Genomic DNA, 26,213 nt, shown 5'->3' with positions numbered 1-26,213 from the left:
AACAATCAGTTGCACACACACAAAATGGGAAATGACTGCCTAGGAAGGAGTACTGCAGAAAGGGATCTGGGGATCATAGTGGACCACAAGCTAAATACGAGTCAACAGTGTAACACTGTTGCAAAAAACCCAAACATCAATCTGGGATGTATTAGCAGGTGTGTTGTAAGCAAGACATGAGAAGTAATTCTTCTGCTCTACTTCGCACTGATTAGGCCTCAACTGGAGTAATGTGTCCAGTTCTGGGCGTCACATTTCAGGAAAGATGTGGACAAATTGGAGAAAGTCCAAAGAGCAACAAAAATGATTAAGGGTCTAGAAAACATGACTTATGAGGAAAGATTGAAAAAACTGGGTTTGTTTAGTTTGGAAAAGAGAAGACTGAGCAGGGACATGATAACAATTTTCAAGTACGTAAAAGGTTGTTACAAGAAGGGAGAAAAATTGTTCTTCTTAACTTCTGAGGATAGGACAAGAAGCAACGGGCTTAAATTGCTGCAAGGGTGGTTTAGGTTGGACATTAGGAAAAACTTCCTACTGTCAAGGTGGTTAAGCACAGGAATAAATTGCCTAGAGAGGTTGTGGAATCTCCATCATTGGAGATTTTGAAGAGCAGGTTAGACAAACACCTGTCAGGGATGACCTAGATAATACTTAATCCTACCATGAGTGCAGGGGACTGAATTAGATGACCTCTCAAGGTCCCCTCCAGTTTTACAATTCTGTGATTGTAATGGCCTTCAGTTTATTGTCTGAGCCCAACCAACATTATGTCCACTATCATACGCGATGCGTGGGGTGGCAGGGCAGGGGGGGGGAGTATGAGGGCTCAAGTGCACACCCCCCAGATTTCTGCTTGGCCTGCTGGGTGGGAGGGAGAGAGGATCTGTCCTTCTCCCACTGCGCCTGCCCACCCCCCACCCCCCGGCATGTTTGGCCCCTGTCCCTGGCAGCTGAGCCCGAGCAGGGAGCAGAAGAGGTGGGACCAGCCACTTCTCACACCGACCGCTCAAGGTGGCTGCTTTGTGCAGCATAGCAGCTGCCTGTGAGAGAACCTGGCTGGGACGGTGGCAGCAGCAGGCTGCCCTCCACCCAGGCCCGGCTGCCAGGGACAGGGGCCGAGTGAGCCGGAGTCCCCTCTTCCCCCTGGCACGTTTCCGGCTTGCTCAGCTCCTGTCCCCAGGCTTGGACAGGGGGGTGGCCTGCCACTACCTCCAGAGCCAGGCTTTCTCTCAGGCAGCTGCTATGCTGCACAGAGCAGTGACTGGGAGCGGCCAGCTTCAGCTGCATGAGAAGCAGCTCCGTTCTGCTTCCTATCAGGACCTGGCTGCCAGGGAGAGCAGATGAACATGCTGGTGGGGGGAGGCACAGTGGGAAAAGGACAGAGCCCCCTGCACCTCCCTGTTCAGGTAACTCCATCAGGACAGGGAGAGCGCGGCAGCCCCAGGCTGGGTGTAGGGTGCTGGGGGGGGGTCACTGGGCAAAGGAGACATGTGAGGCAGTCATGTGTCCTCCCCTTTAGATTGTGCCCTCCTCCCCCATGGAGAGGCATGCCTCATCTAGGTCCACTGTAACTCATTCTTAGCTAAATTGAGTCAAACCAGCACTGTACCCAATATGGCCAAAGGAATCCACAGCCATTTTTTATCTCTCATAACCATGCATAAAATGAGAGGACAAAATCATAAACATTTGTAGGTTAAGTTAAGCCATTTAGATATGGCTCTAATAAGGTCAAATGGGTTTGACACCGTTCCAAGATATTAAGGCACAGGAAGCGTTGTTTGTTTTGTTTTATTTTGGTTGATAGCAATGGTTTAGTGGTGGCTGCAAGACAGGCAATTTTGGAGAGAGGCAGTGTTCTCTAGCGATTAGAGCAGGGGACTGGAAACCAGTACTCTTGGGCTCTTCTCCTAGTTCTACCACTAACTTGCTCTGTGACCTTTCACAAGCCTGGCTCCTGTTCTATCTCCACTCTGTCCACCTCCCACACCATTCACAGTCATCCCTCCATCCTTTTGGACTCCTCTTCAAGCCTCACATCCATCCCCAGCTTTCCCCCCTTCCTTCTATAGCTGCTTTGTTTCTTTCTCTCAGTGAAATACGCATGGCCCTCTGCTGCCATCCAGGGTCAGAGGGACCACCATTCTTTGCACCCTCTCTCTCAGCAGTGATCTCACACGTTCACACAGTCTCTACTATCAATGACTCTCCCGTCTGTGTCTGCACTTCTGACTTGTCTCTGACATCCCCTCCTGGTTGCATTGCCATCAGCTTCAAGTTTGCCTGGCCAAAACAGAGCGCCTTCCCTCCCAACTCCTTCCTTTCTCAGTCACTGACAACCTCACCTCCCTCCGTGTCACTCAGGCCCACTGTCGGAGATTCTGTCTTTCACTCCCCCACTCTCCCTCAGGTTGAGAGGCAGAACAGTTGTGAATGTGTTCACTAATTGTACGTATGAGGTTTTTTCTCTTCTTGCACTCTTTATATTTCTCTTGCATGCACTTCGGGGTGAGCACTGGGCCTTTGTCCATGTTTGGATGGCATCTTACCACAAAAGGTACGTCTACACTGCAATCCTAAGTGTGACTGCAGCATAGGTGGACATACCCATGCTAGCACAGATAAAAATAGCAGTGAAGAGACAGCGGCATGGGCTTCAGTGAGGGCTAGAAATGCGAGTATGTAATCACTGTCCCCCGTGTGTTTGTACAGACTGAGCTGCTGCATCTACGCTAATCTATGTAACCATGCTAGCCTAGGTAAAGCCACTGTGCTGTAGTCAGGCCTCGGACTGCAGTGTAGACATACCTAAAAGGGGCCCCAGCCTGGACTGGGGCCTCTGGGAGCTACCACCATGTAAATATTAAATAACAATTGACACATTCAGTTATAGCTCTTCAGCCGGAAACACATCGTTCAATGTTTCCTGAAAAGGTTGTATGCTAGTACTAGAAATAATCAAGGGATTTAATCAATTTTTAAAAGGGGCAAGAATCAACTATTTGCCATGTTTTAGCATCATCAGTTTATATAAGAATTATTGGCAATGTTAAGGTTGATTTACTTCAGAGACCAAAGGAAGAGGGTGATGCTGTGATATTGCAAAAGGAATCAGTAGGGTGTGACTGCAAAATGTCACTTATGAAAACTGTACAGGTAAGAGGAACTCTGGAGAGACAACTGCAGAGCAGCAGTAAGAGGGGTCAGAAGGAAGAATGTAAAGGGCTGTGATTGACAATTGATTGCAGTATCATTTAGAGTGTGAATGACTGAGGTCACATCAATGCCATGAAAGATGAGAGCACTAAAGCTGCCCCGCAAGACTATGCAGAATGTTCTGTACATGGCACTAAAGGGCATAAATTGGAACTGTCAGGATGGATAATAGATGTAATAAAAGAGAAAATGACTAGGCGAGACAAATGTGCAAAGATTTGACTTGCATCCTAATACACTATTTTTAAAACTATTGAGAGAAAAGTAAATGAAGAGACTTTGATGGGGTATATGACCTATTTGGATCTTGGGAGCCCATGTGGCTGCTAAGGTGCAGTCAAGACTTCCAATCCCATTTTTTTCCTGTCAGATTTAGAGATTTTTTTCAAACCACACAGGAAGAGATTAGGTTGCTGAGTAGCAGAGGCAGCTGTGTCTTCTTGACCAGGTCCCGGTGACATGCATAATGAGGAGAGGAGGAAAAGAGTAAAAAGTTTTGCAACACAGTGAGATGGGAGTCACTTCATGAGGAAACATCTGCTCTGCTTTTGGACCAGAGCATGGAGGGCTTTCCATTTTGGAACCTCATATGCCCCTGTTTTCCACATAAAGTTATATGGGGGAAAACCTCAAAGCTTCAAGACGGTGTATGATACAAATCCAGAAGTTCAAATGTTCAGCTTTTCTCATGAGGCTACTAAGTAATATATTTCTATTGTTTCAGTATTTCTTCCAATCCTATCCTGTACCAGGAAGTGCAGAAGTATGAAAATGTTAAGAATTTAAGACTTTTGAATGTAAAATATCAACTAGAGTACTACACTAATAGTTTTTTTTTGCATTTTAATAGAATTATTATTTGCAGTAGCACACACTAAGTGCTCTGTGTTTTCCTAACACTTCAGAAGAGCACAGAATCTAAGACCAAACAAGTAGACAGTGGTCAGGGGAAGCGGAATAACAGTAGGTGATATATAAAATTGTATAGATAGGTGATTATTTAAAGAAAAGATGTTAAATAATACTGAGTAGAGTCAGCTGAATGTTTATCTTTATGCATATACTCATGGGTTTTAGAATTTTTTTCTTATGGGTTTTCCTCAGATCTTTGGCTATTTTATAGTAGAAGGTGATGCCCTCGCTGCCCAGCTAGATGAAGAAAACATGGTTTTCCTGGTGTCCCGAAGACAGCAGATTACAAAAGCAGGTGCCACCTTTTAATATTCATTCCAAAATCTACTTTAGTGCACGCATTTTTTAGGATAAAATTGTGAGGTGACATGGCTGTTTGTTATGCACACTTCTTGTTCTACCATGTTTATAATATACCCCCTTTTTTAATCTGAGGCCCCTATCCTGTTTATACCTGAAGATTTCTCACCCAACACATTGAGCACACAGGCCTTGCCTATTCACCCACTTTCTTAAATTCTTTCTCTTTTCTTCTTTTCTTCTTATTTTTAAATGACTATCAAAGAACTGAGCAAGAGCAACAGTGAGGGTTAGTGGAAGCGTTGCCCGTGAATCACATTCACAAATTATCACACCACCAGGCACCAGGTTTATTGGCAGGTTTAAAAATAGAAAAAAGGTGCCCTCAAATCCTGCACCTGCACCCTGCACCAAGTCTCTCTTCTTCTCTCTTCTCACTATGCCATTCATTCCCCCCCCCCCCCTCCCCTCCTCTCCCTCCCCCCTTCCCATGCAGCAAAGCAAATACTTTGCAATAGCAATCACATGAAGCAGTTAGCAAAAAGCACCAAAAGCACGTTAGCTAGCAAGCAACTTTCTATTGATCAGTTATCTGTACTTTGGGGGGTGGGGCTCATGTCATGCAATATTTATTTACAGCACTGCTGCCTCCTTATATTATTTAATATATATTACACATATCATATCACAACCTACTACCACTGCAGTAATTAGCACATAACACAAAAGGTTACAAAAGTTTAGTAAGGCTAACAAAAGCACTTCACATAAAGGTACTTTGGGTCACATAGGCCCAAAGTCACAACTTTGGTTTACTCAGGCCTAGTGGCACCAACAACTAGATCACCTGAACCAAACTACCTCTTAACACACCTCTTCTGCTCCCCCCACCCATCCCCACATTCCTCTGCAGCTTGCAGTATGGGACCAGCCCCATCCTCAAGATTTTAATATTTGAAAATTCAGTATGATTATTTAAAGCCAGTATAGAATAGCCTGCATGCTCATCTATTACATCTCTGAACTCAGTCCCTGTACATTTGGGAGTGAGGGAAGTGCTCTTATCACCTTGTTCTTAGTTATGTATTTTGCCTAGTCTCCTTAGCTGTTACACTTGTGAGATAAAGAAAAATGTTATTTCACTGGCAGGTGTCAAGAGACGAGATGTGATTAAGTGTATAGCAAAGGTTCCACAATTGGATTTCACGGTAACAGCATCTCAGAAAGGAACGTTAACCATTTTTAACAGTCAGGTAATTCTGATTCATGCTAGATTTTTCTTTAGCCCATTGGTTAGTATATTATGAACTGAAGAAATATGAAACAGAAGTGCACCCTTATATGTAAAAGTTTATATGTAAAAGCTACATGTCTTTTTAACAAGGTTAATTTTGCTACAATGTTAAGTACTAAGGGTAATAGTCACTGGATTTATTTTTAGTGAATTTTGCCCTCTTTCAAGCTTGCAACAGTTGTCTGAAGGGGGGGGGATTTATTTTTATTTTTATTTTTTTGAGACTGGATATTGGACTAGCTGGGTCCTCGAGTCCTCCAAAAATTCACTCAGGCACCAGGTGGTTCTATGATACCATATCTGCCACGGACTGGCTTTACTTCTTAGCACTTTTTCTGTTATCATCATGAAATTATGCCTCTGTTGTGTACTAAAACAGAAAAGATATAGCTGTCACAGCATATTTCTGTCACTGAGCAACTTAACTTATACTGATGTCTAAATGCGTTCATGGAAGTAACCTGTTGACTGCATGTTTGAAGAGTCACTCATCGGAGGTGAACTCACATGCTGAAACTCAGATAAATGGGCTTTGTTCAGAACTCCACTGGGACCTGCTCACAGACCACAGGCCTGCGTCACAGCTGCTTCAAAGCCACTTCTCTAGGCTGTGGGTTACAAGAACAGCTGCAGCCCCTCCTTACCCCTTTATGCAGGCATTCTGTGTTTGTGCATTGGTATAAGCAGTCCTCTCTTCAGGGCAACGGGGAGCCCACTTCTGCAATGTCTGAGGGCACCTGATGCAGTTGCATCACCTCCTCACCCCCCACCACAGGTAACACAGGGTCTATTATGAAATTCTCCCAGATGTGCAGTATTTGACATTTTAAAGTCTTGGGGCCAAATTCAGCCCTGGTATAAAAAGACACAGCTCCTCTCAAGTTAATGGCGTTGTGTCAGGGTGGAATTTCCACCTTTTGAGGAATTTCTGATGTAAAAGGCCTATGAATCTTGAAGGGTTAGAACAGTGTGCTCACTTAGTACTCTCCAATAACCAGCTTAACAGCAGTTCAGATTCCAAATATTATTAAAGCAACATTTGTTAAGGAGTCTAAGATACTCTATGAATGGTTAAAGAAATATACTCTAGCCAGGCTATAAAATACAGTGGACATAAATCACACATCTGTGCAGATTGTCACTTCTGTGATCAGAATGCAACTTGTCTATCACAATATTGTAAAAATGCAGTTAGGTTTTAAAGCAGCAATAGCATAGTCCAGGTGTTTCAACTAATTAGGACATAATGCTCATGGAAGGAGTGAACTAGGCAACCAAAGATTCATGTGGGTAATTAAATGCCAAAGCAAAACTGAGGCATTTGGTAACTACTGAAATAATTTATTTGAAAACCCAGGCCTCTGTCTTCAGGAACATTATCCCTCTTACACACCAAGGAAAAAGAATTCCATGCAGCACAGCAATAAAAAATAATTTTTTCCCTGTGCTATTTAGAAAGTTCTGTGCTGCTGCCTCCTCCAAGTTTCCATTGACGTCACTTTGACATCAGTGTCTCTATTTCGTTTCCAGAGTTTAAATGATTTTACATCTTGCTCTTTGAAGCTGTGCATGGAGATTTTGAGTCATGCTGGTATAACTATGCATGCTGTTTGGAAAATGATGAAGGCATTACAAAGTGGGTCACACTCTGATTTCACTCACCGTGAATTTAAACAGGTGTAATACCATTGGCTTCATTGGAATAGCTCTGAGTTTACACCGGAACCAGTATATGTCTACCCTGCTGTCAAAGATGTGATTGTAGCACATGTACACATACACATGATAGCTTTAATCTAGCTAGTGAGAGAACCAATAGCTGTGAAACCACAACAGCAGGGGCTTCAGCATAGGCTGTACAAGCCCACTTGAGACCCTGAGTACTTACTCACATGACTAGGCTGCATTGGAGCTCATGCTGCCATGGCTTCACTGCATGCTATCAGTATGCACACTAGCTAGATCAAAGCTAGCCCCGGTATGTCTGTGTGTGCTGAAATCATACTTCCAATTGCAATGTAGACAGAACCCAAGTGAGAGCAGAATTTGTCTCTTTAGCTGTGAAATCAGTTGGTCTGATTCCAGTTACCAGCAGAAGAGCCCACATTAAAGCCAACAACGGTGCTAGCACCTTTTTCAGCAGTCTTGGTCCAGAGACCAAGATTCAAAAGGAACAGACCCTCCGGTCTCATCTTTAGTGGTATTTCCTCCAGGTCAGCTCTTCAGCATATTGGCAGGGTCATATGATATGAGGAAGCTTGCCTTGTAACTAAACTTATGGGTCTTGCAATGTGCATATAGAGGCCATTTGTCTCCTGGGTTGTCAGTTCACGAGCACTGCCTTTCATGAATAGACTCAGGTTTTATTTATTTTAAGGTTCTGATTGTACTTGATTAGATATTTGAATAGGTGCTGGGTTTTGGATGCACATATTTCCCACTCAAGTCAGTGGCGGTCATGTCCATGAATCCATGGACAATGCCTGGTCTGATGTGAGTAGTGAATTTCTGGATCTTTATCATGCCACTTTTGGGTGCTCATCTAAGCGGAAACATTCTGGTATAATAGACTTAAGGACAAATTCTGCACTCTATACTGGTGTAAATCCAACACGCCTCCATCAAAGTCAATACACTGGTGTGCACAAGCAACATATCGTTTGATTTAGTATTCTTCTGGCACCACTAAGCTTACACAAAGTAGCTTTCAGGAGTCAAATTTGACTAAGCAATTATTTAGGACCCTGTAGCCCTTCCAGGTCAATTCCTTCAAAAAGTGTGTTCTCCTCATGTGGAGATTTTGGGTTCACGGGGGGAGAGGAGGGCTGGAATTGAGAATAATTGGAAGCCAGGGAGGTGGAAATAGCAAGGAAGAAAAATTGTTTTATAAATGAAAATAGAAATAGTAAAAAGGATTCTAGTCATCCCACAGCGTATCTGTTTGCCTCATTCTACACTAATAAAAGAGTGGAAAATAAATTATTTCCAGCAAATTATTGCTTTGACAGCTGCATGTGTTATTTACATTACACAACTCTTCAAATGACTGATTCAGATTGGATGGGTTAGGACAGCTTTCAGCATCAACACTTAACTTATCAAGTGACACACTTCCATCATCCAAGTGTGCTCTGAAAATTGTTCAAATGTAATTATCTTCCAATGTAAATACAGCATAGAGGCTTTTCTAGACTGAGTGCTGTAATGTAAATCCTGCACATGCTCTCACATGTCTGCAGCTATTAAAGCTTAAATTAGAGGCAAAGGAAAAGTAATTATTATTTTCTAACCCAGTAAATTCCTCTTTGAGGGCAAAATTCTACCTTCTTTCTAAAATGTATGTGGCTCTCACAGACTGGCAGCGTTTGCCTGAAGCACTCTAGATTGACAGCAAATGTTGAGCCCACTGGGAAGGGGTTAAATTTAAGGCCAATATCTCATTACCCATCCCATCAGGTATAAGGAGGGGCTTTCTAGGGAGGGAGGATCTAGGGTGTGGTCTGATGAAGAGCGGTAGGAGCAGCCAGGCCTGGGCAGAATCCTGGAGGTGAAATCTGTTTTTAATGTCTTTGTCAATCAAGCCAAATCTCAGGAAGCCAGTGGATTGTTAACTCTACACGGCATGTAGAGTTTGTTTTAGGGAAGACTTGAAAAGGCAGCTTCCTGCTCAGTCTCCCACTGCAGCCAACGAGTGTTCCCTACTTGCATCTCCAAAGGCAGAATTTGAGCCTAGATTTTCTTTGTATGATTGAAGCTGCCAGTAGAGGGTTTTGGGCACATCTGAGAGGAACCAGTGGCAAAAGGATGATGGTGAGATCCTGGTAGGAGGAGGTGGCTGCCTGCCTGTGGGGATGCAGGAGAGAAAAGGTTGGTCCAGGATTCTCACTCTTGCAAGTATAAAGAAAGAAACTAACTGATCTTCTTGGGAGTCAGGAGCCTTGCATCAGGCCAGGACTTGAGATGAATGTCATTATAAAAATGGACACATTGCACTTCTCTCTTTCCCTCAAGGATCTCAAAGTGCAGATAGATGGCAGTTATTGATTCCCATTTTACGGATACTGCAGCTCTCTCTTTGTTGCTCTAAGTCACTGGCAGGACTTCCAGTAACTCCGACAGGGGGTATAGGCCTATTATAGGAGTGGGTGGGTGAAGTTCTATGGCCTGACACGTACAGGATGTCAGACTAGATGATCATGATGGTCCCTTCTGGTCTATGAGACATGGTTGGTTATTCCATTTGGTTCCAGATCCTAGAAAAAGCACAGTGACTAACTCTCTGTCTGTGATGATTGTTGAACTGACTGTGCTCAGATTTTTAATTCCATTGCCAGCTACTGATTATCTTTTTCTGTTTTTGTTTTGTTTTCAGATGAGGGTTCTGACAAGCACAAACATTGCAGTAAGTTTGTTTTTTCCTCCTTCTAATTAGATAGAATAATGTTTACTTTCTAATTATTTCACTTCATTAACTGTTGATTTTTAATTGAAAATTCTAACACTCTTTTTCTCCTTGAGTCTCCTGCATAATTGTGCATAGTGCTGCATGTCAGGACATTCTGGTTCAATTCTTTCCTCTCAATTACAGAGAAGTTTGGGTATTTGTTTCCCTGGGTGGAAGGATGCTTCAGATAAGTACTTCTTCCACCAAATGCCTCTTCCCTCCCACCTCCTCGCACCCAGCCCCAACCCCCTTGTATATCTTTCCAACATCTTTTCTGGAGCTGTAGGGTAAGAGGTGACATTCAGTTGACACTACAATTTTAGTAAGAAAAACTGTCATGCTGAGTAGGGAAATACAGTTCTACAGATTCCTAATTGCATCGTATGGTTGATTGACTGACATACATGAATACACTCTGAAGGCTAAATTTTACCCTGAAAATAGCACTGCAGGTCTTAGGAAAGCACATTACCTCGGAGGATTTGAGGACCAAAGTCTGTCATCAATCCAAACAGCTGATGTGACCCCTTGCTGCAGTCAATGCAGATACCCTGTCCCTCAGGGCCAGTGCATTTATGCTGATGGATCCGCCAAAGTGGTTGTCGCTTAAGAGGAAATAAAGGTATTTTAGGCCAGCCACTCAACTTCTCCAACTACCACCCACTGAAAAAAGCAGCTCAGTAGCCAGTTTGTGCATCAAAACTTATAACTGATGTTGCAAGGACTAATTTGAACTTTGTAGTCACTACAGGGATGTATTTTTAAAATAGACACACATGATTCTGAAGAGATAGCAGAAACACCCTACCATGCACAAGTAGGTGTGTATTATTTTGGTCAGGCTATGGACAGGGCCACCCAGAGGGGGGGAAAAGTGGGGCAATTTGCCCCGGGCCCCGCAAGCCTCTCCGGGTTTTTGGCGGCACTTTGGCGGCGGGCCCTTCACTCTCTCCTTGTCTCCAGCGGCGGGTCCTTCAGTGCAGCAGAAGTCTTGGAGTGAGTGAAGGACCCGCTGCTGAAGTGCTGCCAAAGCCTCGGAGTGCCGCCCAGTGAGTACAAGCGGCAGGAGAAAAAAAAAAAGCCACAACTGGCAGCACTTAGGCTGCTCTACCGCTGTTGCTTCATTCTTCGGCGGCAATTCGGCGGTGGGTCCTCCCCTCTGAGAGGGACCTGCCGCTGAATTGCCGCCGAAGACCCGGCCCTGCAGGCCCCCTGAATCCTCTGGGCAGTCCTGGCTGTGGAAGCCAGCTATGGCTTGTGTTATCTGCTACTGTTTGAGCATTGGCACCTTCCTAACTTAATATATCTCTGTGTTAATATCCTTATATCAGATCACCCACAATATTCTGCGTTTTTTATAGATGTTGTCAGAAGTGGTTAAAACAGTCTGTGGTATGCATGTCAATGAAGTGGAAATTGCACCAAATGTCTGGCTGTGCCAACCCACAAGCTAGTATTAAGATGTCACAACCAAACACAGGGGTTAAATGCCTTGCATAAATCCTATGCTTGTCTGACATGGGCCTCAAAATTTTGTAGTCCCCAGTGCTTTGCTGAAGGATTCATCCTGTGAATGTAAATATGATTTCAAGGAAGGTCCAACAGGAGCCAGGTGTTCTTTGACTCTTTTTAAATGTAACAATTCTGGAAAATATTCTTTAGGAAAGGGGATACTGTTGCATCATGGCACAGCTTTTTGTTGTTGTTATTTTCATTGCTTGTTTGTTTTTTTTGTGGGTTTGGTTTTTTTAGTAGTGTCCCTGTTGCCTGCTGTTTGGAGAATATACCATTGGGTATTTTGCAGTGATGAGTTACCTTGTTGCGTAGACCTGGCGTTAGTGTTAACCCTTTGTTTTGGTTTAAAGTTGTGCTGGCATAGCTATGTCAGGCATGTGAAAAACATCACTCTCCTTATTGATGTAGTCAGGCTGGCAAAAGCCCCCATGTAGACACATTTTATACAGGCAAAATATTCCTTTTACCAGCACAGGTTATGCCATTTGGGGAGGTGGTTTAACCTGTGTAAGTGGTGTCCCCATTAGGAGCCTTTGTCAGTATAGCTATGCTAGCAAAGTCTTTGTAGTGTAGATTAGCCTTAATCTTGGATCTCTGGGATTAGCTTTTGGTCACTGCCTTTTGAATACAAATATTAACAATAACTTTTAACAACTTTTGTTTGTTTTGGGTCCAATAAACCAACAATATTTAAGGGGCTAAAGCTAAAGGGTAAATCCCCTTAAGCTTCTTCCTCCACCTCTACTTCCATATGAGCAGCAGGCTGGTGGCTGAGGCTACAACCTGGCTGAGCAATGGCTGTGTAGCCTTGGCCCTCCACTTGAGGAATGCCTCATGCTGCTCCATGTATCAGGTGTGGAGGCACATTTGTGCTTACAACCCTCTTTTGTTGGCCATTCCCACAGCACCCCACTGCAAGCCTACACAGCTCCTCCCTCTGCCATCCCACAGAGGAGAGGGCCACTTGGTAGCCTGCTCCCTCGTGGTTTGCAGGTGCAGACATGCTTGGTCCTGCTCTGCAAGGACAAGACCAAGGTTAGGTGTTGGGGAATGCACCTGGGGATGCCAGAGAGCGGGGTCTGGGAAGCGAAGCCAATGTTGCACTGGGCAATAGGTAGCTGTTGCCTCCAGGATAGGGCCCTTGGTGCAGTCCCCAATATCTCTGGGTGTCTCCTCCAGAGATGGCATACCAGGGTACTGATCTTGGACTGCCTCCCCTGGGGATAAGGAACCGCCTTTTGCCGGGGTGGCAACCAGCCACCAAGACATGCTCTCAGATGTTGGAGCACCTCCTTGACCAGTAAGGGGTCCCTTCCTTCTACCCCTCATCTCCCATCCTAGGGACAATACATTTTTATTTATCTGTGTATGTATGTCAGACAGTCCCCCCGCCCCACCCCACTACTCAACTAGCCCTCCTCTTGCCCTTCTCCTGACTCACTGATGCACTGCAAATTGCAATCAAAATGGCCACTACTGGACTTCCTGTTCTGGGTTAGAAAAGGTCAAAATGATTTAATTTCAGTCATGTTGAAACCAGTGTTTTGATATGTCAGGAATGAACTGTTGCTGAATAGTTCATTCTGCAAAAGACTTCAAGATTTTGACTTTTTGTCCTGAATCAGGATGAGAGAACATTTCAAAATATTTTTCATGGGACAGAAACTCCATTTTCCAGCCAGCTCGAATATGTGCTGTTATAAATTTAGTCATTCTGGAGCTCCTTGGGAACCAAAGATATGTTTTAAAAAATAAAGAGTGCATATTAAAATTGTAGTTTTCCTTTCAGTTGTCTATCTCTGAACTCTTAGTAAAATTTCAGGGACAGCTACTCAACTGATATAAATCTCTGCTTCTCCAGTAGCTTTAGGAGTGCTGTGTCAAATTACACAAACTGAGGCCATAGCCCCAGCAGCTAAATTAGTGTTAGAATGAAGAGCTGCGTATAATGTGTTGCCATATCTCCTGATTCATTTCTGGCTAGCTGGACATCTTTGCCTTGCAGGACTTATATTTCTGTTCCCAGATCTTCAGAAACAGCATGGTAGAATTAACAATTCGTTCTTCTCTGTCTGAAATTAAGACATTTTCATCTGATTTAATATGGTCTGTGATGCCACTTTTAGATCATCCATCAATCTGTATCTTTTATGAAAATGAAGTGAGGCTGGATGCCAAGTTAAGTGAGAAAATCTCTCTGAACTCTCCATCTGCTGATAGATAATTCTCAGCAGCAGTGCTCTTGCCATTGTATTGCAGAATAACACCTTATGCTCCTTCCAATCTAAGTTCTCATAGCATTTTAAAAAACTGAGATTCATGAAATCATGATAGGAAAGGAATGGTCCCATTTTAAAAGACAGGAAAGTCAAGGCACAGGGAGGATGTGAGTTTAACCAATATAACAGCAACTGTGTGGCAGATCCAGGACTAAAAGCCAAGTCTCCTGGAATACTTGTACAATCTGAACCTTTCCAAATACCAGATAAGAAGAACCTGAGTTGTCAATAGATCCTTTCCTATTTTGCTTTATGGTTTTATGGACAACCAAACATGATTTCATTCTTTGAGATTACAGGCTTGGTTGATAAAGATAACTACATACATGTAATATATCTTGACTTGTGTATGGCATTTGACTTAGTACATCTCCACCCCAATATAATGCGGTCCTCAGGAGCCAAAAATCCCTACTGCTTTATAGGTGAAACCCCATTATTTTGGGCTAGCGGTGGCAGGGCTACAGTGGTGATTTAAAGAGCCCAGAGTTCTGGCCGTGGGGAGCCCTGGGCCCTTTAAATCTCCACCCGAGCCCTGCTGCCGGAGCCCCGGGGTAGCGGTGTCAGGGCTCCAGCAGTGATTTAAAGGGCCCCGGGCTCCGGCCACTGTGGGGAGCCTGGGCCCTTTAAATCGCCGGCCGAGCCCCGCTGCCGCAGCCCCGGGATAGTGGCAGCAGGACTCCAGCGGTGATTTAAAGGGCCCGGGGCTCCTCGCAGCTGCCGGAGCCCCCAGGCCCTTTAAATCGCCTCCTGAGCCTCGCTGCGGGAGCCCTGGGGTTACCGCACTATATGCGAATCTGTGTTATATCGGGTCGCGTTATATTGGGGTAGAGGTGTACTGCCCAACATGCTGGTTTAAACATTAGCACTGTACAACAGCAATAAAATGCATGTTAAATGGCTTAGGGGCTGGCTAACTGACATGTCTCAAAGTAGTTGTAAATTGGAATCATCAGAGAATGGGGGTGTTTCTAGTGGGATTCCACAGGGATCTTTACTATGCCTGATGATATTCAACTTTTTCATCAATAATCCTGAAGTAGATATAAATTCACTGGAGATAAAAGCTGTGGATGACACAAAGATTGGTGGAGTGGTAAATAATGATGAGGACAGGGCATTCGTACAGAGCGCTCTGGGTTGCTTGGTAGGCTGGGCCCATTCAAACAAAATGCATTTTAATATAGCCAAATGCAAAGTTATACGTCTAGTCCCAAAGGCTGCAGACCACACCAACAGAATGGGGGACTGCATCTTGGAAAGCAGTGACTCTGAAAAGGAGATAGGGGTCATAGTGAACAAGTAACTGAACATGAGCTCCCAGTGCGATGCTGTGGCAAAAAGGGCTAATGTGATCCTTAGATGTGTGAACGGGGGGCGGTGAGTAGGAGTGGGGAGATGAATTTATTTCTGTGTACAGTGTTGGTAAGCCCAGTACTAGAATAGTGCATGCTGGTCTGGTGTTCATATTTTTAAAAAGATGTTGAAAAATTGAAGAGGGCACAGAAAAGAGCCACAAATTATTTGAGAACTAGAGAAAATGCCTTATAGTGAAAGACCAAAAGAAAGAAATATGTTTAGCTTCCCAAAATGAAGATTGAGAGGTGACTTGATTACAGTGTATATGTACCACCCTGGGAGAAAATACAGGTTACTAAAGGCCTCTAATCTAGCAGAAAAAGGCATAAGAAGAAGAATGGCTGGAAGCTGAAGCCAGACAAATTGAAATTAGAAACAAGGCACAGATTTTTAACAGTGAAGCTGATGAAGAGTTGTGAAGATTTGCTCTGTCATGGTATGGCTGGGAGTGAAGACAGTTTGCTGTGGTCTTCTCTTAGTCCTTAAGATATCAACAACCTGGGCCAACAAAACCAAAGCAAAAAACGTTCTCTGGGACAGATAGAGTAGTGCCATGCTCTTGTTTGCTGTCTTTACATTTCCAGAGCAGTAAAATAATGCCTTTTTTGCCAGTTGGACAGGATTGACTCTGTTCTCCCCCTGTAATATTGAACAGGATCTACAGCCACAAAAGAATAGCTGGTCCAACACTTTTTAACAGTTCCGCAGGAAGTCCACAGATTCCTGCCACATAGCTATAGATAATCTCTGCTGCCAAGAGGTTTACCTGCATGACACTTGTCAGCATGTAAGGCTAATCTGTTAACATGCTGAAGCCTTCTTCAGGGCTTGGTACTGCTAGTTTCTGAGCACTCACAAATCCTAGGCCTTTTAATAGGACTTATGTTGGCTGTATTATGTTTCATGTGTCAGGGGCTTTCATTTTGGGTCTTATCACCTTTCCAAGTGTACAGCACTGTATGTTCCTGTTTATCTTTACTGGCAAATGCTGATGCTTTTTTGTTCTTGCATATCCCCCCGTAAGGTTGGCCGTGGCTATTCCATGGAAGGAACCCATCTCTCTCTCTCTCTGGCTTTCCACCTAGAGTATAATGGTCCCCTCTGGCCTTAATAGTCATGATCCTGGGAGTAATTTCAGTGGAGTTATGAAAGATGAATTTGGCAAAGACCATTTTAAAATATGAATCCTCAACACGTATGTGTTAAAAAAGAAAAAGAAAAATTGTTCTTTCACTGCTCTTTCCAGTGCCCACTTGCTCCTGTTTATTTCTCCATGCTGAATTTCTTCCTGACTGAAATTTTTTAATAAACGGATGCAGCACACATCTTTATATCCATTTTTTTGCTGTTGCATCATGCAAAAATAAATCTGCATATAAATAACATCTTAAGGCAATAAGGGACATATCTGGAGTTCAGATTATTTTGTTAACACTTGCAATCTGCTGGTATATACACAAATAACAGGTGGTGTGTGTTATGATTGAATTTTTCTGATACTTTTTTTTTAGACTTGTCAGTCAGTGATGGCTTATCTCTTCAAAACAGGAAAATCTTAAAGAAGAAACTAAAGACTTAAAGAAGTCTTGGTTGGTGTCCTTGGTCAAAATTCCCCTCTGTTGTAGTGGGGACTGTGCACCAGTTTTCTCCCTATCTTCCTTCTTCTTCCCACCTAGAGCTGGTTGCATTGCAGTGGACCATTAAATGATTCTTGGAGATGTGCACAGGCTGTTTTGTGTGAATGTATGTTTAGATATAAACTAGTTCTTGTGATGCTCATTGGAGTCTTCAGGAATGACAGGTGCTTCATCAATATAAGATCATTATGGTTCATTAGGAATAATCATGATGAGCTTTTAGTATAACAATTTTTTACTAAAGGATAAATGTATACTCCTGTGTGTGTGAGTTTGCTTGCTTGCTCGCTCAAACAAGACTATTAATTCCAAATCCTCTTCCTCTTGTGAAGGATATGGCCTATGTATTACTCTGTGTCACGAACTTTCATATTCCCTCAACCCTTCAAAAAATACCATCATACACACACACACATTTAACCTTCAAACCTAGTGCTTTTAAAAGGCTCTCAAATTTGTCAACTGTGCAAGTGTCTTTCTCCTTATTAGTGAAAATGCCATCTAAGTAATGCTCAGTCCTCTGATAAACATCTTGGCTTATATAATAAAATGGCTGGACTGTTGCCCACATTGTACTGTATCCAAGGAAGCCCTGCCTGTATTACTTAGTTTCGATTCCTTGCAGGCCTTCCCCTGTACTGTATAATTACAGCGACTGAAGTCTGGTTGCAAATAGTTTTGCTCTCTGTCTAACTTGAGGAATAGGATCCTGGGGCCTCAGAACTGGGTCCTGTTTCACTGCTAATCCTTGAGGGGATTAATAGTCATAGCCCTTGTGACGCAGAAGGGTTTCACTGAGGTGCTGCAGAGCATTAAGCTAAGTCTACATAGCAACGCATGGATGCATATGCCTTATAGCATTTGCCTAGGGACTAATTGCTGCCAAGTTCTATTTTGAGAGTATCTAGTTTGCTGGTGAGTTTAGTGCTGAAACCTACATTCCACGCTATTTGGTGGTTCTGCAGCTTAGATAGGAGGAAAAAATTGAGAGAGTTACACTGAGAGATTGGAATAGTCTAATCAAAATGGAGCTAAACTTTTCCTTCCTTACTCTAGTGGGAAGAATAAAATGTTAAGTGTTGGAAAATTCACACAGTTTAAGTCAATACTCAGGATGCAGTTTGAAAGTCTAACTACTCCTAAATTCAGTGTGGGGTGTTGGTAGTTTAAATGAGTATTTCCAGATTTTCTGACAGTACAAGTTCTAAATTCTGCTTTTTTGTGCCAGTGTAAGTCTGAAATAACTCTACTGACCATAGGTCTTCACAGGTTTAAATTGGAGCAGAATTCATCTGTAAGATTTTTAGAACAAGTCTTCCAGTTCCTGTTTCTGGAAGATTTTTTTTTAATGATAGATTTTAATTTTCCTGGCTTTCTAACTTCTTTATTTTATAGTAGTAAGATATTTGTTTTAAATGATCTATTTACAAACTTTAAGGCAACGTTGCAGTAGAATTGGCTTGTAATAGTGTATGTGTAGTGCAACTTTTCAGATTTCTGCAACTCCATAGGGTTTTGCACATACACTGTTTAGTTGTAAGTATTATGTTTTAAGTAGGAATTAACAAGCTATATAACTTTCACTTATCTTTTTTCTGCTTTAAAACAAATAGAAGTGAAGGAGGGAAGAAAGCTATCTAATCAGATTGGGTTCAAACTGTCCACTGCCTTTGCATAAACCATTTTCATCTCTCCCCACCATGAACACTACTGAAACCTAGAGAAAAGTGAATCTAATACTGCTCTCTCGTTCTGTAGTGTCAACTCTCCTCTGCCTTCTGAGTTAGATGCGAAAGTGGTAGGTGCCTTCTAAAAACCATAGAGAGAGGGGGCAACCTCAGAATGTGCTACCTCTATACTTGGGGAAGAAAATCTTAAGAACAACATGAAATTCTTTTATTTATGGTCTGGATTTTGAGTGTGCAGGAGATGACTGTGATAGATCCTATTTAATCTAAATCTGTCACCCTCCCACACATGCACCCACACCGTAGCTGCTTTCCCTTACTGATAGAGGCGGCTCCAGGCCTCAGCACGCCAAGCGCGTGCTTGGGGCGGCAAGCCGTGGGGGGCGCTCTGCCAGCGCCGCGGGGGCGGCAGGCAAGGTGCCTTCGGCGGCTTGCCTGCGGGAGGTCCGCTGGTCCCACGGCTTCTGGACCTCCCGCAGGCAAGCCGCCGAACGCAGCCTGCCTGCCGTGCTTGGGTCGGCAAAATGCCTAGAGCCGCCCCTGCTTACTGAATAGCACTGTAGATGATTCTCTTCCCTTGCAATTATTTTAACTGCTTGTCCACCACCTGACTCCACAAAGCATAGATTTTTGCCTTGCAAAATTGTAGTGGTCTCCCTTCTGGAAATGACAGGGTTGTTTTGCTTCATTAAAATGGTCCCCTGTTCTTTCCAACAGAGAAGCAAACAATACACTGAGTTTACACCTGACGGTAGGACTGCATTCCAACTTTTCAGCTTTGTTAGTCACTTCCCAAATCAAGAGGGTCTGACCCATCAGACAGAAGTAAACAGAAGGCAGTATATCACCCAAGGTTCATGCGCCTCTTCTAGAGTAACTGTACCACTACCCAATTACTAGAAGCAGAGTACTCTCCATGGGAAATATTGCCTCCTATGTATGGTGTTGCTCATAAAGCATTAGCTGCACCACTCAACATGCCTCTCCATTATACACTCAGCTATTCTGTACTTCTCAGCTTAATCCTTTGATTCTTTCCACCTACATAATTATGCAGAACCTCTAAATGCCCTCTCAGCATGGGTTTCAACCCTAAACTCTAAACAGCAAACCAGACACTCACATGTGGCTGCCCTGCTTTAGAGATACAAGGTGGGTGAGGTAATATCTTTTATTGGACCAACTTCTGTTGGTGAGATAGACAAGAAGAGTTCTGTGTAAATTCAAAAACTTGCCTCTAACCAACAGAAGTTGGTCCAATAACAAATATTATCTCCTCCATCTTGTCTCTCTAATATAGTGGGACCAACACGGCTACAACACCACTGACCTGCTTTTGTAAGTCAGTACAATTAGGGGTCCCAGCTAATTTATGTAACCCCAAGTTTATGGGCCAGTTGTTTCTTCTGTTCTTAAGCAAAAAGCACTTAATCCCAGCTGTCACATCTGTCAGTTTTGGTCTAGTTATTAACCATGGACCCTGTATCTGCCTATTACATAAATCATGCTTTGTGGCCTTAGGTGTGGTATGTTACAGACAATTCTGCAAAAATAACCACTGTCCTGGCTGAAACCATGGCTACCTTCTGACATACTCCAGGGACAAAAAGATTTGTTCCCTTGATACGACCTGCACAACTTGCACAATGCTTGAAATATCCAATGAATTGTTGGTTGGCCGTTGTCACAAGAGAGTCCCTTCCTCTAGCATCTTCCCAATTCTCATCCTTCTCAAACTGGCCTCTGTAGAATCAGATCATTAGACTTCCTCCATGGCTTTAGCTTAGCTGAGCTCCCCACCATAACTGGCTGCCACTGACTTGCCTCAGTTTAAGGCAGGAGCTGCAGCCAACAACAGCAGCTAAATCAGCCTTTCTTTTAGACAAAGACAAAGGCCCTGGATAAATTTTTCAAGCAGTCAATGAAATCTGAAACTGATGCTTTGCCTTTTTTGCCTCTGAGAAGCAGACACACAACTTTGCAGCAGTTTACTCTTCTCAGATTCGGAATGCATTTGAAACGTCTAATAGCTGCTGGCGTAATTCAGGGTGACAAATCATTTTATAAGGGAAAACTCTTCTTGCCTTCCAAGTGCAGGAGCACCATCCTCTGCTTCTTGCCTGATTGCACTTCCTTTGCAATCAGATTACTTGATCCTTGTTCAGATCTAACACATGCTTTTCAACCTTTTGAAATGGTGAGGCTGGGTACCTCCATATGCAACAAAAAAGAGGGCTGGATATGTGTGATTGAGAGGTCTGGTCAAGAAAGAATATCTGTTTGTCACTGTCATCTCTATCCCTTCTTTTATTTATAATGACATACGGATTCAAGCTGCTGCTTGCTGGGCATAACCCTCTCGCTGCCCATATTGCCCTGGAAGCTTAGTGTATATCTATACTCAATAAAAGACCCACGGCATGACATAGTGTGACTGGTCCAGGTCAGCTGACTTGAAATTGCAGGCCTTTGGTACTTGGGCTATAAAATTGCAGTTTAGATGTTTGTACTCGGGCTGGAGGCAGGACTCAGAGACTCTGCAAGGGGGGTTGGATCTCAGAGCTTGGGCTCGAGTCCAAGCTCAAATGTCTACACTTCACTTTTATAGCCCCCAGTGCAAGCTTGAGTCAGCTGATCCAGATTCTGAGAATTGGTGCCAAGGTTTTTATTATGGTGTAGATATATCCTTCGTGTCTACACAGACAGACAGCACTTTGTTTTTTAAGGTCTTTTCTAAGCTTCACTCAAGCAGTGAGTTTTATCTGCCTCATCAGGAGCAGGGCAGTGGAGGAGGAATTAGAAGACCTGTGTTCTGTCTCCAGCTCTGCTACTTGCTGTGTGAACTTGGGAAAATCATATACGCTCTCTGCGCCTATACCATCTGTAGAATGGTGTTATATTAATGATACTCACCTTTGTAAGGAACTGAGATCTGCAAATAAAAAATGCAAAGCAGTATCATCTTTTTGAAGTTCCCATGTTCAAGTCTGAGTAACATAATTTCCTTTTAAATTGCACAAAATATGTGGGAAGAGAATTATATCTCTTCTGATTTACCAAATACTTTTTAAATTTGTGAATTCCAACTTAAAGTGAGCAGTGATTTAACAAAAGTGAAGGCATTCATAACCTCTGGCTCTTGCTCTTACCAGCAGACAAAGGGTGCATAGATTATATGCTTTGTAAAGAAAACCTGCACATTACATAAAAACACAAAAATCCACAGAAAAGTCTAATACATTCCCATACAACATCACCTCTCTTTTTTCTTAATAAACGGTCTAACTCTGAATGTTAAAGACAGCCATGATTACATTCAGTCAGAAGTAAAAATGAAAACACAGATCTAAGAGGATACTAACAATTCCTATTTCAACTCCACTGAATACAAATCACTCATAATTTATTATATTTCTCATTCTTACTCTACATAATGTGCATGCCCCAGCTGCTTGTGATTGTAAAACAAATACAAAATTGTATTATGAGCTACCTGACATTAGCAAGTGGAAAGGAGTCTGAAATCCATATGAAATGCACTATAGAGTGGGAACCAGAGCTAAAAATATTTTTCTCTTGGGTACTGGAGTGAGTAATATCTGATAAAACTCAAACTTCATGCTCTGGAAAAATAACCTCCACACTTTGTGTCAGTCTAAATATCCATTTTTGAGCCAGTGGTATAGACATTTGTACATGTTTTTTTTATCTTTTTGTGTCACCAAAGATGTAATAGTTTTTCCACTCATGATTTGAATAGCTCCAACTAGGCATTACTGGATTACTTCTAGTCAATTCTCTCCCTCCTGTGAGAAATTCTGTTCATTTACACCCATGGGCAGTGTGTATAAGAGGGTTGGGGAGGCTTAGCATCCCCCCAAAACAGTGGCCCTGCAAGGGGAAAAATGCTGGCTCATCTCCCTTTGGAGGTGTGATGGCCCACAGCCTTTGGAGCACTGCCACCAGAAGCTACTTAGAAATGTAGGGGGCCACCAGCACCAGTGCTGTGACCCTGCACACGCTCCGCCTGTGCTCTGCCCTGAGGCCCCACTCCTGCTCGGCCTCTTCACCCCAGTGGCAGAAAGGAGCGAGCAGTGGGCAGGGGCGGCTCTAGATATTTTGCCGCCCAAAGCACGGCAGGCAGGCTGCCTTCGGAGGCTTGCCTGCGGGAGGTCCCCAGTGCCGTGAATTCAGCAGCAGCCTGCAGGAGGTCCGCCGAAGCCGTGGGAGCAGCGGACCCTCTGCAGGCAGGCTGCCAAAGGCAGCCTGCCTGCCGCCCTCGCGGCAACCGACAGAGCGCCCCCTGTGGCTTGCCGCCCCAGGCATGCGCTTGGCGTGCTGGTGCCTGGAGCCGCCCCTGGCAGTGGATGGGGCAGGGCCTTGGGGGAAGAGGCGAAGTGGGGGTGAGAAGAGGGAGAGTGAGGGTGGGACTTCAGGGTGCAGGGCCATGGTCCAGCCACTGCTGGGCCCCCTTTCTAGGGAGCTTCCAGCGCTTGTGTAAGCCTCCCCAAACAAAAGAGTTGTGTGCCAACTCCATTTACATCCTCTTGGGACATTCAATCTCTAGGTGATTGGACCTTCCTAACTCAGTCAGGGGATGGACCTTCCTAATTCAACCAGGGGAGGAGAAACCTGGTGTTTCAGAAGATAAATTACTGCATTCCACTGCCCGGTGGAAGGAGAAACCTTATAATACTAAAGACAAAAGAGGTGGAAACAAATGTTTTCTCCTCCATGTAGTTACACATCCTTGTAACTTATTTATTAACCTAGTAATAATTATTACTTGTAAATTTATTATCCTTATAGGTTGCTAATATGTTAACCAGTAAGGAAAGGGTCTACTTTATGGTTAGGTTTGTTATTCAATATTTATAGTACTGGGCCTGGACTGCTGTGACAAGGTAAAGGGTTAACAGGCTGTCAGATGCCTGCTCAAGGCAGAGTATAAAAGGAAGAGAAAGCTGAACCAAAGAAGAACTAAGAAGAAAGTTCCCCTCGTGGTTGGTTAGAGTAGGGAAAGTCTCTGGGAATTATTGACCAGTATTTTTCAGTTGATTTCTTTTCGTGTTGTGTGGGCAATAAAAAAAAGTCCCAAAGAAAGGGCCTTAAAAGACTAATGCCTGAAGCTTTATTTCCCTTCCCTGGCTAGTGAAAATGCTGACTACCTTACAGTTGCATTTTAGCATGCCTAGGAAAAGTAAAAGAAAGAACATTCTCATAACTACAGGCTTGTCTACACCTAAAACACTGCAGACATGCACCTGTGTTGCTGTTGCACTTAAGTTAGGACACTACCTGCGCATACAGGAGGGGATTCTCCAGTTGGTGTCGGTAATCCACCTCTTTGAGAGGTGGTAGCTAGGTCAACAGGAAGTGTTCCATTAAAACTGCTTTAGCTCAGTTTTCAAAGTAGCCCTTTGCCCTTGTAATGTGGTCCCCTTGTGTGGCCTCACATGCCCATAGATCACCCTCACTGACACCCTCTGTGCTATTATGCAAGGAGTCCCTGCACATCTAGGATCCACAACACTTAAGGGGTGCACACCCCCATCTTTCCTCTCCTACTGCAAAATAGAATTGCACTGCTTCCACCACCAGTGGAACCTCTGCAGCGCCAGAAGGGGAGGCTGGATTTGCCCCCAGATAAAAACAAATGTGATTCTATTAACCTAGTCCATAATGGTCACTGGCTCTCATCACCAAACCACGGCACAATCTACAATTTCTAGCCCAGAACTGTAACAATAGGTCAAACAGAAGTGCATTGGCAAAACTACATTACACAGTGTCTACTGACACTCTCTCTGATTCTAACAAATTTATAAGTCGTATATTTGTCACTTTCGTGAAATCAAATGTACAAGAAACTTAAAATAAAAGGTCTATATCCTATGATTATTTGTATTATCCTAGCACCTAGGAGCCCTACTCATGAACTAAATCTTTCAATCATCCCTTTTCTTTCATCAGGATAGTTCCTGGGTTACTGGATGTGATTATCTTACTCAGCTCAAACGGGTTGTTGCTGTAACTGAAAGGACTGTTGTCGTCTGGGATTATAAATCACAAGGCAGCTGCCAGGTATTGTTTTGGATCATGCAAATGTTAAAGAAAACCTAACACACTAAAGAATCCTCTGTGTTCACATCATATAGCCCTGTTCCAACTGTTTGGTACGGTGAATTCTATTGAGTGACAATAAGTTCCTGCAGAAGAGTTAGTAAATAAATGAATAAAATGGCCTTCCCTCTGCAACAAGTGAAATGTTTGAGGCTTCAGGACTAGTGTACAAGTCTTCAAAAGAAGTTTAATTCAACCTTCTTTTGGAGTAGCTTGATAGTGTGATGGATCTATTAAGCAGAGGACTACAACTCCTATCAGTCTCCCCACTACCCATCCTCTTCCTCATGGTCTGTAGTCAGTCTGTATCTGATACAGAATCCTGACCTGCTAGTTGCAGCCCTGAAACCTGCTATGTACAAGAAATACATGATATGGTTTCAGCAGTGTGATTAGTGCTAGGGGAGAACAAGAAACAGAAGGAAAACAGCAACAAAGGTTGCAAAAAAAAAAAAGGAAGGAACAACAAAGATTGCAGACAGAAGGAATAGCAACAAAAGTTGCAAACAGAAAGAAAAAGCAATAAAGGCTGCAGGATCTCATCAACATGCCACTCTTCAATGCCCCCAGAAAACTCCAGCTTTGACAAACCTTCACAATGGACACAAAGAAAGCAGTATTTTGCAAGATTTTGAATTGCTACAAAGCTCCATAGGAAACTGGGAGTTTCAGGTATCTTCTTTAATTTATGCTATGGGGAAGCAGGAAGAGTATTTCTTTAAATCCTTTGACTTTATTGAAGACCGTCACAAAGATGACTATGAAAGAGTTCTGGATATGTTTGATGGACACTTTATACCTCAGAGAAATATGGTTTATGAAAGAGCATGTTTTCACCAGAGAATCCAAGAACCAGGGAGCTATGTTGAATGTTTTATTAATGTTCAATATCCATTGGCTGACAACTGTGATCTTGGATTTGCAAAACATGAAAATATCAGAAACAGGCTGGTTATTGGGCTAAAAGATAAAAATCTTTAACAGCAGCTACCATTTAAAAACAGACCAAACCCTATCCACAGTTGTACAGATAGCAAAGCAGTCTGAATTGGTCAAACAGCAGAACAAAAGGCAGGAGCAACTTGAAAAACCAGAAACTCCCAGCCTAAGAGGGTAAAATTCCAGTCAAACTCCAAAGCCTTTCAGTCTGCTTGCACAAGATGTGGAAAAATTCATAGCCCAACAAATGTATGTTTCACTGGAGGTGCAAGGTGTAATAAATGGACAAAATATGGTCATTTTGCAGTTTGCTTCAACAGAGCAGTCAGGGAGTTGACTCATATAACAGACAATTAAGAGCCATTGTTTATGGATCTATCACGTGTGATGACACAAAGCCTGCCTGGAGAGTGAAACTGAATATTCATGGAAAGCTTATAGACTTTAAAATTGACTCAGAAGCAGACATCACAGTCATCTCAGAAGGGACTTACAGTCATCTTC

General features: G+C 43.2%; 1 protein-coding gene across 6 annotated transcripts in view; it reads left to right on the top strand.

The window, feature by feature from the left end:
- WDR64 (WD repeat domain 64) overlaps positions 1–26,213 on the top strand; it is a 136,802-nt gene that overhangs the window by 15,746 nt on the left and 94,843 nt on the right. For all 6 annotated transcript variants that reach the window (XM_039531587.1, XM_039531583.1, XM_039531582.1 and 3 more), the window contains exons 3-6: positions 4,324–4,426; positions 5,581–5,684; positions 10,098–10,127; positions 24,621–24,731. In XM_039531587.1, the coding sequence (XP_039387521.1) occupies positions 4,384–4,426; positions 5,581–5,684; positions 10,098–10,127; positions 24,621–24,731 (288 nt within the window). In that variant the 5' untranslated portion in view covers positions 4,324–4,383. The remainder of the gene's footprint in view (positions 1–4,323; positions 4,427–5,580; positions 5,685–10,097; positions 10,128–24,620; positions 24,732–26,213) is intronic.

The sequence above is a fragment of the Mauremys reevesii genome, linkage group 3, assembly GCF_016161935.1.
Source record: "Mauremys reevesii isolate NIE-2019 linkage group 3, ASM1616193v1, whole genome shotgun sequence".
Lineage (NCBI taxonomy): Eukaryota > Metazoa > Chordata > Testudines > Geoemydidae > Mauremys > Mauremys reevesii.
Note: the sequence above shows the minus strand (reverse complement) of the source record. Positions and strands in the feature narration are given on the sequence as shown.